Source organism: Pseudorca crassidens, chromosome 15 (genome assembly GCF_039906515.1).
Source record: "Pseudorca crassidens isolate mPseCra1 chromosome 15, mPseCra1.hap1, whole genome shotgun sequence".
NCBI lineage: Eukaryota > Metazoa > Chordata > Mammalia > Artiodactyla > Delphinidae > Pseudorca > Pseudorca crassidens.
The window spans coordinates 1,790,878-1,803,632 of record NC_090310.1 but is presented as its reverse complement, the minus strand read 5'-3'; the positions used below and the strand labels follow the sequence as shown (position 1 = coordinate 1,803,632).

Genomic DNA, 12,755 nt, shown 5'->3' with positions numbered 1-12,755 from the left:
AATTTAGGATGGCCAGAACCCCCAAAGCATTAAAACCCCCTGAGAGGTGTGCTGTCACTCAGTGGCCCTGCCCCTGCCCGCCCCCCAGCGTGCTCTCCCCCGGCCATGCCTGACGCCTGTCCCCGCAGCAGCGCTGACCCCAGGCACCTTGCTCATCCAACATGGACACTGCGACAGGACGCTCTGTGTCCCCTCCCTGGGACACCCCCAGCCCGCCCTCCTAACACTCCCTTAAGAGGTGTGCGCCTGTCTGATTTCCGGGCCGTGACAGAAGGAGTCATGCCTGTCCTGTTCACTTCATGAGTGGTTCTCTTCACTGCCCAGTCCGGGGCCACGTGGGTTTGCAGCTACCCGCGCTCTGAGATTTTCGGGCTTCACAGCGCTCTGAGGAGGCCGGGGCAGGCGGCCAGTTTCCAGTCCTTCCACACCGACAGGTTTCCACCGCCTGCTGCCTTTTTCCTTCTTCCTTCGCAGCTCTATCCATAGGCGTACATGTTTGGGAATCCTTACTACTTATCGATAAATCCCATACGTTTAGGAGGGAAATGTCGTTTGTGGGTTTTTTCCAATCACTAATTTACCTTCATAAATGAGCACTCCAATGTGTCTTTACTCCTTCACCCTAAACAATAATGGGAAATTTTCCATAAATTCTGAAGCCATGGAAAAATCTTAGAAATTTTAAAAATTAAATGTATTAGATTTAGAATCCCAGGACCTTCTACAGATATAAATTTCTTTGGTATTTAAGAAATATAAGCATATTTTATGAATAGCTTGGTTTTGCATAAGTTTGCATAATCTCCATAAGATTCCAGATTAAAATATAATTTTAAAACCTTTCCGTTGTTTTGATGACAAAATCAAAAATGCCCTGGAAAAATACAATTTTTTCCTCATTTCTTCTAGCCGTTTTACGTATCAAGTTCTAAATATTATTACTTGCACGCTAGGTATTGACAGCAACATGAAAAAATATTTACGGTGTTAAGTATAAAGGATACAAAATTGTGTGTTCACTATGACTGCAGCTATATAAAAATACATATGCCTCTGAAAAAATTGAATGGGAAATTAAGTACTGTAATATTGGTAGAATTTTAGATTCATATTTTAAAATAAATGTCCCGTTATTTCTCTATAATAAAAAGTAAAAAACAAATGTAAGTATACCTACCAGTCATAACTATAGTTTTAATTTTGTCGGAGTGTGTTCATCTGGGGTTGTCATGCCCTTGGGAATGTTTTGCTTTACCATTTCTGTCTCTCTGAAGCACGTATGTTGAGTGGGCATTGATACCTTGCACCTCTAAAACCACACGTTGGCCTTTCAGAGTCACCTTATCACTCTAAGCCGCGAAAAGTGGCCTCCTGGAGGTCTCTGAGGACAGCCGGCAGCGCGCCCCTCGGGAGCCAAATGTCCTTAACCCCCCAGAAGCTGTGGCTGGGAAGCTCAAAGCAAGGTACGTGGTCGCCCGGGAGAAACCCTTCCTGCTCGAGGGGAGCGTCTTAGAAATCTCGGGTGGTGACCTGGCACAGAGCGTTTAATACGACTCGTTGGAGCCGCACTGTTTTTGATCTTCTCAAAGACATCGCGCCCCACGGCTTTTACGCAGCGTGTGGTGTGGTTCCTGACGTTTGCCGCCTGGGTCCTGGCTTGTCTGGGCGCTGCGGGAAGTCGTGTGTTGGAGCTGCTCCTGCTGGCTTGAGGAGTTGTGTGAGCTGTCCCGTGTCACACCAGCAGCTTGAGATTGGGTGTGCCGGGGATACGCACACCGCGGGAGTGGGCAAACGCCACACGTCAGGGCTTTGTTTATTTTGCGGGCCGGTGGCTGGACGTTTCTCACACACCACTGGTCTCCCTAAGCTTTCTTCAACCCTGAAGACTGATTATTAGAGGCAGCGCCTTACGTTGTCTCTGCTTGTACCTGTCATATTAAATCCATGCACGTTGAAACCAGGAAGTCTGACCCCAGCTCTGAAATCAGACCTCACCTTGGAGCGTGCATGGACCAACAGCCCCCCCCCAGCAGCACCCCTGACGATTTGACCGAAGCGGAAAGAATGCAGAGGTCAAATCTCAGGCGTTCTGCCAGCCACGGTGAGCACGTTGATGGTGACACAGCCACGACTGAGGAACAGCAGAGCGGAAGGGCATGGGGATTGGTGGGTGTGCTCTGACAGTGAGATCTGGGGCTCCCTCAGTCAGAGTGTCCTGAGGACAGTGGCCCCTGAAAGTCCATCCTGCCCTCCTAGAAAGCAGCTTTCCCGATGTGGACAGAGACATCGTCCCGGGCTTCAGTGGTGCCTATCTCCCTAAACTTAGAGTTGTATTTAAATTTGTTGTATAAACAATCTCAGAAATGAGAACTGCAAGGATAATAAAAACCCCAGATGTCACCAGAAAGAATCGGTTGGTTTTCATGTTTCCGTCTTCCTGTCTGATCTTACCCACGTGCTTCCTCCCTCCTTTACTGCTTTGCTTGTCGGCCCTGGCCCCGTGGGAAGCACAGAGGAACCTTGTCCTGGTGCCAGGGATGGTCACCTTGCCGCACTGCTAGCTGGCAGCGCTGTTTCAGGCTGGTGTGTTTCAGAGTCCTGACCCCTTAGGGATCACATGGAAGCAGAGAGCAGTGTACACTGTACCTACCGTTAGACATCGGACTGGGTGCTGTCACCTGCGTGATGACATGACCACGTTTGTTTTTGTTTGTCTTTTTATCTGTTTGCTGTTTAAAATCTAAAGACAGCACTTCTCCTTTTGACCCCCTCCGTTAATCCTTCTACTATAATTAAGCCCCGTGTTCACATCTTTTAGTTTTCTCTTGCTTCTTCTTTCTATATCAATGCCGGTTTTGGTTTCCTTACTTCTGGGGAAAGAAGTTAACACAAGAAAAAAAAAAAAAAAGAATAATTTCATTAACCTCCAGGTTTCCCTTAAGGTGTGGCCAAGAATTCCTTCTACTTTGCAGACAGTCTTTTCAGAGGGTTGTGTGTCTCCCTGCAGGTTATGTTCCTGGGACCCCTGTCTACAGAGAGATGGAGGGCATGTATGACGAGATCATTGAGCTGAAGAAGGTAGCGTTTCCCTCTGTTCTCTGTTGACTTTAAGCGGGAAAGCCCTCGGTAACGTGGATGGAAAGTCACACCTGTGCTGGGATGTGTCACGTGGGAAATAGGAGCTGTAGAGTGACAGCTGAGTTTAAACCCCGGCCCGGTGCCTGAGCAGCTGGGCGGCACTGGCTCACGGAGAGGGCCTCGAGCCCGCTGTGAGAGGAGCCTGGACAGCAGTTAGAGCCCGCCGTGCTCTGCTTCTCCGGCCCCCACGGTGGACAGCACCCGGGGGGGTCTAGATTAACTCCAGTCCCTCTGCGCCCTGAGACTTGGCCTTATGATAGGTCTTTTGGTGGTATTATTATCAATAACTTCCCGTTTGCATAATTCTTTGGTGTTAAGGGCATTTCACAGGCCTGATCTCAGTTGATGTCCACAAGGGCCCCAAGAGATATAGGTCATAGCCTTGAGATTCAGAGAGGTGAGTAGTCTCTCCAAGGTTAACCAGTAGTAGCACCAGGATTTCCATCAAGGTCACCTGCCACCCGTTCCCTAAGGCACAAACTGTACTGCAGTAAATGACATCATCCTCACCTGCTTCACCGTCACCGCTACACCAAACCGGTCTTTAACAGCCGCACATATTCTTGTGCCGCTGGAGAAACGACTGGGCTTCCTTCCCTTCCGTCACGTGAGTCTGTTCACAGACCTGACGTCCCGACCCCACCCCTGCCCCGCCAGCTGAGCTGCGTCCGTCCGGAGGGCTGTGATCAGTCTGGGCAGCGTTAAGCAGGGCGTTGGCAGCCAGCGTGCCCAGAGCACGTGAGGAGTCTAGAAGCCATCTCGCCTGAGGGGCACCGGGCCAGGGCCCGTGGACGGGACCCAGCCCTCACCAGCGGGAGCTGCACAGCAGTGCAGGGCCCGCCCGATGAGTCAGGGCGTCCCTGTCCAGAGATGTGTTAAGTGAATGGGGCACCGCAGGGAGGGTTGCTACCTTGGTGAAGGGACCGTACCGCGTGAGCTCTGAGAGCCCTGAACAATCGCCGCAGCGACACTCTCAGGAGGAACCTGCCTGGGGCCAGAAATGGGTCTCTGGGTAAAATGATGCTAACTTCACTCAAACTAAATAAGCCGAGGCTTCTCTTCAGAGAGGAGAGACTTTTATCTTCAAGACTGTCGCTCTGGCAGCTGGGGCATCAGGGTAGTTTTTCTCGGGCAGGTAATGCCTCAGTTTCCTGTAGAAAAACGGGGCTAATCATAATACAATTTCACAGGGTTTTGTGAGGATTCGATAAAATGGTCCACGAAGGGGCTTTAGTACCGGGCTGGTAGCTGTGCTGAGCACGAGGAACAGGGAAAAGGGAGGGCGCTTTTCTGGAATCCATATTTCTGGAAGCAGAATTCCCGGTGTTGGATTTCTTATCTTTCCCAGTGACCGTACATTAATTGACTAATTCACTAAACACTTGTGAGGGCCAGTATCTCTCCTGCCGGCTGTGGCCATGTGGCCGACTCCCCAGGCTTCCCCCAGTGGGACGCACACTTGGTTGGAATTGTCCTTCCGGTGCTGGGGGCTGGCTGTGTTCAGACACTTCGGACTCTCTTCTGAGCACTACGAGTCCCTTGAAAGGAGAAGGGCTTCTCCAGGATAACTGGCTAATTTGGGGGCAGGCTGGTGCTGGACGCTGGTTCACCACGGAACTAGCTGACCCGCGTGGGCATTTCCAGATGAGCCTTACGAGCACTGGCTTAACCTTACGCTTTTCAGGCTGTGGGGCTTCCCGGACTAGGGAAAAGCTTTTTCAAGTGAGGACGTTGAAAACAAACTTTAAAAATACCCTACCATCACCATTTCATAAAAGAACTATATATGTCCAAAATAATAGGAAGGGCATAATTTCAAAGTACAGGAGAGTGGTAAAAATTGAATAAACTTAGTTTTATGGGGCTTTCCTGGTGGTGCAGTGGTTGAGAGTCCACCTGCCGATGCAGGGGACACGGGTTCGTGCCCCGGTCCGGGAGGATCCCACATGCCGCGGAGCGGCTGGGCCCGTGAGCCATGGCCGCTGAGCCTGCGCGTCTGGAGCCTGTGCTCCGCAATGGGCGAGGCCACAACAGTGACAGGCCCGCGTGCCGCAAAAAAAAAAAAAAAAAACTTAGTTTTATGAAAAACTGACAGTCTTCCCTCTAAGTTCACCCCAGACTGGTGAAAAGTTCATCCACAGGTAAACGTTTGGGAACCACTGCTCTGACCAACTGAGCCTTAGTTGAGGATAAGAATTTTAAATGGACACAAGACTGTGATAGTATGTGGTGTGTGAAGAACATGGGCTTTGTCACACGGACATGGAGGAGAGCATGTCACATGGGCACCTTCCAGAAGTGCTGCTGGCAGTATCGATTGGGGGAGCAGCGTTTGTCTGTGGCCGGGGTGCTGCTGGCATTGTGTGGGGCAGAGTTCCTAGTTGCCTGGGTAGCCCTGCACCTAACGGGGCATTTACCCCCTGGCCCAGCCTTCACTGTGACGTCCAGACCTCCCTCACCCACTGCACACGCAAAGCCCTGATTCGGAACCAGGCAGCTTGTAAAACACCTCTCCAACTCAGTGTTTCACCAGGATGTGTGTGTGTGTGTGTGTGTGTGTGTGTGTGTGTGTGGTCCTTCTTTCCTTCAGTCATTACACGTGCACAAAAGCAACATGGATCTGATGAGAACAAAGCTTCGGCGCTTAGAAGAGGAAAACAGCAGAAAGGACCGGCAGATAGAGCAGCTTTTGGATCCTTCCCGAGTAAGTTCCTGGCCCTGCACGGCGGTGCCCCGAGGCAGGCGTGGGGCGTGGCCAACGCGGGGGCGGGGGGGCGTGGCTAGACCACGTCTTGTCTTCATTCCTCAGTCTGCTTCCCACAGGGCCCGGATTTTGTTCGGACTCTGGCAGAGAAAAGGCCTGATACTGGCTGGGTGAGTATAATCTCCAGCAAAACAGATAACCTGTCCACTGAAACCTTACCTTCCAAACAGCCTGTAGAGAGATGCCTTTTCTCTACGGCACTCATACCAGAGGAGGAGCAGATTCGGGGAAGGGCTCGGGACCTCCTGAAACCCTACTCCACGGAGCCGTAGGGATTACAAGAAGATGCTGGGGGGCTCTTCGTGGGAGTGGGAGGGAGGCTGAGCAGGCTTAGCACGAAGGCCGGAAAAACACTGTAGAAAAAGGTAGTCACAGTGGGGGACTCAGCCCGCCACACCTAAGAAACACACGTCAGGCCTAACAAGTGATACTGATTTAAGACAGAGAAACAAAGCAGAAACAGAATTAGACCTCAAAACACATACAAACCCCTCCTGTGTGTTATGTAATAATACATAACAGATTGAATGGAACAAAATTATGGCAGATGGAGCCAGTATGGTGAATGCTATGGCAATAAGCGATAGCAGTTGGAGAAAAATGTGTCACAGTAAACCTCACATGAGTCAAGGAAGTACATTTTTCTAAAAACCTGATATGCTAAAAGAAAACTGGAAAGGATCCAATTCTGAGATTATTGAACACAAAAATCACATTAATGATGCAATTAATAATGGGTTTGATAACATAAACTTAAAATTTATAATAAAAAGGGCTTCCCTGGTGGCGCAGTGGTTGAGAGTCCGCCTGCCGATGCGGGGGACACGGGTTCGTGCCCCGGTCCGGGAAGATCCCACATGCCGCGGAGCGGCTGGGCCCGTGAGCCATGGCCGCTGGGCCTGCGCGTCCGGAGCCTGTGCTCCGCAACGGGAGAGGCCACAACAGTGAGAGGCCCGCGTACCGCCAAAAAAAAAGAAATACTTGCCTGTGTGCACAAGGAGGACCGGCCGGGAGTTTCTGTAATAGCAAGAGTGGGTTACAAATTAAGCATCTATCAGTAGAGGAACGGGTAACTAGAATAACATCGATCTGTAGGAACTAGTGGGGACAGATCACCAAGACGGCCTATTGAGTGAAAAGAACAAGCTGCAGAATGACGGGGGGGAGGGGGCACCATTTGTGTAAACAACAGCAAAATGCCAGACTTTCAGGGGCTGTGCACACGTGTGTGCGTGTGTAATAAGGCCTAGAGAATGCACAGGAAGTTGATAACAGTATTTAGTTGACAGGGGTCAGCTCCAAGGGTATAGCGTCATCTATAATTTTTTTTCAAGAAAATGTATTCATGTATTACTAGTATAATTAAAAATTACCGTAAAATCCAGTTAAAAAGTTGTTTGACTCTTCAAAAAGAAAGAAAGGGATGTTCTTTCGGGAGTACAGGGTGTTATCTCCCAAAGTGTCCCATGAACAGAGAACAGGAGGCATGGAGACGGAAGGGCGTCTCAAGGCCTCTGTCCAGCTGCCCGGCCTCCTCCAGGCCCGCTCCCTCCCAGGGGCGTGCTGGGGACCGGGGTGTCCTGGGCGGGCTAGGCTTGGTGAGTTTTGCATCCAGGGACTGAGGTGGCTTCCTCGAAGGTAACCGTGCGGCGGCCTGTCCTTCCTCCAGAGGGTGGCTGTGGAATGGGATGGAGGGGACGGCGGCACCTTTTGAGTGGGAGCATCCCCTGTGGCCCCACTCACCGGCCCCTCTGCTCTGAGCGGGCAGGACAGCCTGGCCCTGTCTCTCCAGCTGAGTCTAGAAGAGATGCCAGCGCTGATGGGGAGGACAGCTAAGTAGGAAGGCGCTCTGGCAGGAGGCTGTGCAGGTGCTGCCGGGTCAGCGGGCCGGGGACACCCAACCCCGCCCGGGGAATGGGGCCGGCTGAGCCCCTGGCGGGAGGGGGAGGGCGAGGCCATGGCCGCAGAGACGTCAGCTTGACGCGTCCTGTTGCCTTGGCAGGTGATCAGTGGGCTGAAGCAGAGGATTCTCAAGCTGGAGCAGCAGTGCAAGGAGAAGAACCACACCATCGAGTACGGAGCCTTGGGGGGCCGGCCGGGGTCGGGGGGTGGCCCAGGCTCGGGAGGGGCCCGCTGGGCGCGCACCTGGCCTGCCTCCGGCTCCACGTCCACACTCGCTGTGCCCTCAGCTCCAGCTTCCGTTCCCACCCTGCCCCCACGTCTGTGTCCAGCATCCCGTTCACCAAAACGGGACCGTGAACAGCCGCGCCTCTTCCATCCGACCCTAAGGAGCAGTGTTCCCCTTTCCTCTTTTCTTGTTCCTGTTCCACTGAAGAAGTGCTTTCTCTCCTTAGTCTTCTGTGGTCACTTTTCATCTCCAAGATGAACTGTATAGACCTTGATACAAGCCCTTAACGCTTGGTCATCTCCCCTACCTGCTTCTCTCGCTGTCATGCACTATCCTGGTACTGTTTTTTTTTTTTATTTTTTTATTTTGCGGTACGCGGGCCTCTCACTGCTGCGGCCTCTCCCGTTGCGGAGCACAGGCTCCGGACGCGCAGGCTCAGCGGCCATGGCTCCCAGGCCCAGCCGCTCCACGGCACGTGGGATCTTCCCAGACCGGGGCACGAACCCGTGTCCCCTGCATCGGCAGGCCGACTCTCAACCACTGCGCCACCAGGGAAGCCCCCCTGGTGCTGTTTTTAGGGCAGCAGCGCGGACTCCTTTCCTGCTGTTTTATCACAGAGGAGAGCCTTTCCTAGCTGTGTTTGAGTTTACTTAAGGAAACCTGAGTTTTCACTTTCTGTTGTATCCTCTTTATACAATAGAACCCCCCTCCTTTGTTTCTTGCTGGAATCGTCAACTTTAAAATTTTTATCATTTGCCGATTTCTTGTGTCTCAGAATCCTGAACTCTGTAACTTTACTTTCATTTCTCTGTTAGAGCCTTTTCCCTAAAGTCTGTTAAGTGTTGAGAACAAGGGGAATTATACAGGCAATACAACTTGAAAAAAATGATTCTCTTTCCTTTAAAGAACCATTCCCTCCACCTTCCCCAAAGATGACTCTTCCCGTCTAACCCTGAGGTCTTTCTTCACAATTCCTGCCGTTTTTAAAGACAGGCCCTTGTTAGCAAAGAATACCTGCCGGGGGTCGGTTACCTCACCCTGGAAAGCGGCAGGTCCAACAAGGAAGGGCCCTGGAGGTGTGAGAATTCTCTCCTCGGCCTTGTGCAAGGCCACGGCCAGCTGAGGGCCGGCTCAGGCTTCGCTTCCCAGCCCGGTTCTCTTCCAAAGCCCATCCTTCTCCCATGTCCCGGGAAACAGGCTTCCTCTTGCTCTGCCCGGGAATGCTGGCACCGCCATGTCAACTCTGAACTTGGGTTTTTAGCAAACTGCAGACTGATATGAAGACCACTAACTTGGAGGAGATGAGGATCGCCATGGAGACATATTACGAGGAGGTGCGTGCCCTCCTGCCCCGGGGTGGGGGGCGGGGTCAGAGGGTGGGGGGCCAGCTGCACTGAGGGGCCCTCTTCTAGTTCATCTTAACTTGAACACAAATCAGCAACTTAGCGCTCACTTCCTGCCACTGGGTGGAAGTCAGGAATCACTGCCGTTTTTTCATTTTGTATTAAATGCATTTTAATTTGGTGTTTACAGATTCATCGTCTCCAGACTCTCCTGGCAAGTTCTGAAACGACAGGAAAGAAGTATGATCCTCTCCTTGGGAGCCATGTTTCATGTGTTGTTTTCATGTTAAACTGCTGTCAGAGCAGGGTAGGCCTTAGGTGGGGCCTGCAGACACTGCCCTGACTTGGGAGCCTGCGCCCGTGTTACTCATGGTTAGAGCTGGCGTGTTTCCCTTTGGGATGTTACAGATGTGCCCCCACAGTTGCCATGTGTTGCCCACTAACAGCACAGTCGGTGCTCTGGGCTCTCATTGTTTGTACTACTTCACAGCTTCCAGCTTAGACTTAGAAAACACTATTTTTCAAAGCAGATCTTCCTTTTCGGAAGACATTTAGTACCAAGTACAAGTTCATCTTGCCAAATAAGTTTATTAGGAGAGACATCAAAGTTTCCTTATCTCGTGGATTTTCCCTTGTCCCTTTCCCAGGTGATATCAGGCTTTCAACAAATTAGGAAAGGAGGGATCCCTTATCTTAGATTTGGTTGTGTCACCAGCCTCTGCAGTGAATTACTGACATTTATTGAGCATTTACAATGTGCCAGGCATGGTCTTCCCTTTTTCTCCTTTCCTCCTAGTAGTTTAAGATGAGGGCTGGTCGGGACTTCCCTGGTGGCACAGTGGTTAAGAATCTGCCTGCCAGTGCAGGGGACATGGGTTCGAGCCCTGCTCCGGGAAGATCCCACGTGCCGAGGAGCAGCTAAGCCCGTGAGCCATGGCCGCTGAGCCTGCGCTCTAGAGCCCGTGCGCCACAAATACTGAGCCCACGTGCCACAACTACTGAAGCCCGCGTGCCTAGAGCCCGTGCTCTGCAACAAGAGAAGCCACCGCAGTGAGAAGCCTGCGCGCCGCAACAAAGAGTAGCCCCCTCTTGCCGCAACTAGAGAAAGCCCCGCATGGAGCAACGAAGACCCAATGCAGCCAAAAATAAATTAATTAAATAAAATAAAATAGGGGTGGCAAACTTTCTGTAAAGGGCCAGAGGAGTCGATTCCCATTATTCACAGTGTTATGTTCTGTAAAGTGTCCACGAACACTGACTTGGGAAATGCTGAACCAGTGCTTCTAGGGGAAGCACGGAGTTCTGTTCCTGAGACCCTCTGGTCACAGCTTTCCCATCACCTGACCGGCATACAACCCGCCTTCATGTGTGTTTCCGTTTAAAGGCACCTTATTTAGTGTCCGTTCTTAGCACTGAACTCTTGACCATCCGCGCCGTGACTCAGGCCTGAACGAAGCTCTGACACGTGTGGTTCCTCCCTGAGCTGTGTCACAGCCTCCTAGCAAGTAAGAACTATGCTGCAGGGGACCGCTGAGAGCGGCGAAACCAACAGAAGGCACAAAGACGAGAAAAGACCTCGAAATCCACCCTGTGGATAGGGCGAGACCTGAGACCAGATGCGGACGGCGCTTGTCCCCCTAGCCGGGAGTGAGCCCGCCTGCAACTCAGACCCACAGACTGACTGCAGAGGCACCACAGGCATCGATTTGGGGGTTACAGATACGTTTTAGTGAGTAGGCGAATTTGCAAATATGGATTCTGTGAATAAAGGGGATTGACTGTATTTTAGACTTATTTTGCGGAATAAAAGGCAAGATCAAAACTATTATCTAAGGGGCTTCCCTGGTGGCGCAGTGGTTGAGAATCTGCTGGCTAACGCAGGGGACACGGGTTCGAGCCCTGGTCTGGGAGGATCCCACATGCCGCGGAGCGACTAGACCCGTGAGCCACAACTACTGAGCCTGCACGTCTGCAGCCTGTGCTCCGCAACAAGAGAGGCCACCATAATGAGAGGCCCGCGCACCGCGATGAAGAGTGGCCCCTGCTTGCCACAACTAGAGAAAGCCCTCGCACAGAAACGAAGACCCAAACAGCAAAAATTTAAAAAAATTTAAAAATTAATAAAACTCCTACCCCCAACATCTTTAAAAAAAAAAAAAGAAAAAAAAACTATGATCTAAGTACTTACGGAACAACAGAGAAAGTAAATGCCCACAAGTTCCTTAGTGGTCCTGTTTAATGTCCATTGCTAATGACTGAACACAGTATTTCGTTACACAGGCTCGCTGATGAGAAGAGCGGATAGCAGTCTGCTTGTCTGGGCTTCAGAGTTAGTGTTCCCTGTTCAATCGCAAACGTTCATCGGCAGAAACCACGCTGAGCGCCCAGGCCGCCTAGCGCCCCCCCCTCACTCAGGACGCGTAGTAAACCAGTTCAGGCACCAAACCTTAGCCGCTTGGTCTCGTTCCTCCTAGGCCTCCAGTGGAGAAGAACATCGGCCTTAAAAGGCAGAAAAGAATGAGCAGCGCCCTCCTGAGCTTGTCCCGGAGCGTCCAGGAGCTCACGGAGGAGAACCAGAGCCTGAAGGAGGACCTGGACCGCGTGCTGAGCGACTCCCCCACTGTCTCCAAGATAAAGGGTACCTGCTCCCCAGAGCTGCCAAGGGGGGAGGCGGGGCTGGGGACGCCAGGAGGGGCCCCAGGATGCGGGCGGCTGCGGCCGCAGGGGAGTCGTGGCCCTCCTTCCCCCGCGCACCCGGGGCAGCGCTGCTCCAAGGTGTGTTGCAAAGCGGCGGCAGCCTGCTGAGCGCCAGGTGCCGCTCTAGACACAGAGCTAGAGCAGTGAAGGAGCTTTGCTAAGACGAGAAGCCAGCAGGTCAGATGCCGGCCAATGGTAAGAGCGCAGGTCAGGGGGCCGCGGTGGGGGGGAGGAGGGGGGCCGGGGGGGGCACCAGCAGGCGCAGAGCCCCCGAGTGTCCCGGCGCGTCTGAGGCCGGGGGCCCAGCCTGCGTACGCGCTGGCCATGGACACAGAGGTGAGGGCGGGGGAGAACAGGGCCCTGCAGGCCACTCAGGGGACAGAGGGCTGGAGCAGGGGTGGGAGGGTCTGCCTCGCCTCTCGAGGACCCCCTGCTCCTGTGCTGAGTGGACGCCGTGTAGGAAAGGGCCTCGCAGGGGCCACTGGTGGCCTGGCCCAGGTGGCGCAGCAGTGGTGAGAGGTGGCCGGGCTCCGGTGCACATGGGGAGTGGTGCAGCCTGTGAGGCACACGGGGTCCGGGCTACTGAAAGGACAGGCAGGGGTGGGGGCATGGAGCGAGCGTGCCGGGGGGTGGGTAGGCGGCCGGTGGAGGTCGGTGCGTCGGTGAGTCGGGGGTCGGGCGGGGC

At 52.8% G+C, this 12,755-nt stretch overlaps 1 protein-coding gene across 8 annotated transcripts in view; it reads left to right on the top strand.

The window, feature by feature from the left end:
* Window positions 1–12,755, top strand: part of IQCE (IQ motif containing E) — a 51,260-nt gene that overhangs the window by 8,902 nt on the left and 29,603 nt on the right. For all 8 annotated transcript variants that reach the window (XR_010934715.1, XR_010934714.1, XM_067705368.1 and 5 more), the window contains exons 4-11: window positions 1,335–1,463; window positions 3,008–3,078; window positions 5,729–5,842; window positions 5,962–6,012; window positions 7,905–7,975; window positions 9,292–9,364; window positions 9,564–9,613; window positions 11,848–12,011. Coding sequence is in view for 6 of the 8 variants with exons in the window: in XM_067705368.1 (XP_067561469.1) it covers window positions 1,335–1,463; window positions 3,008–3,078; window positions 5,729–5,842; window positions 5,962–6,012; window positions 7,905–7,975; window positions 9,292–9,364; window positions 9,564–9,613; window positions 11,848–12,011 (723 nt within the window). In the remaining 2 variants the exon portion in view is untranslated. The remainder of the gene's footprint in view (window positions 1–1,334; window positions 1,464–3,007; window positions 3,079–5,728; window positions 5,843–5,961; window positions 6,013–7,904; window positions 7,976–9,291; window positions 9,365–9,563; window positions 9,614–11,847; window positions 12,012–12,755) is intronic.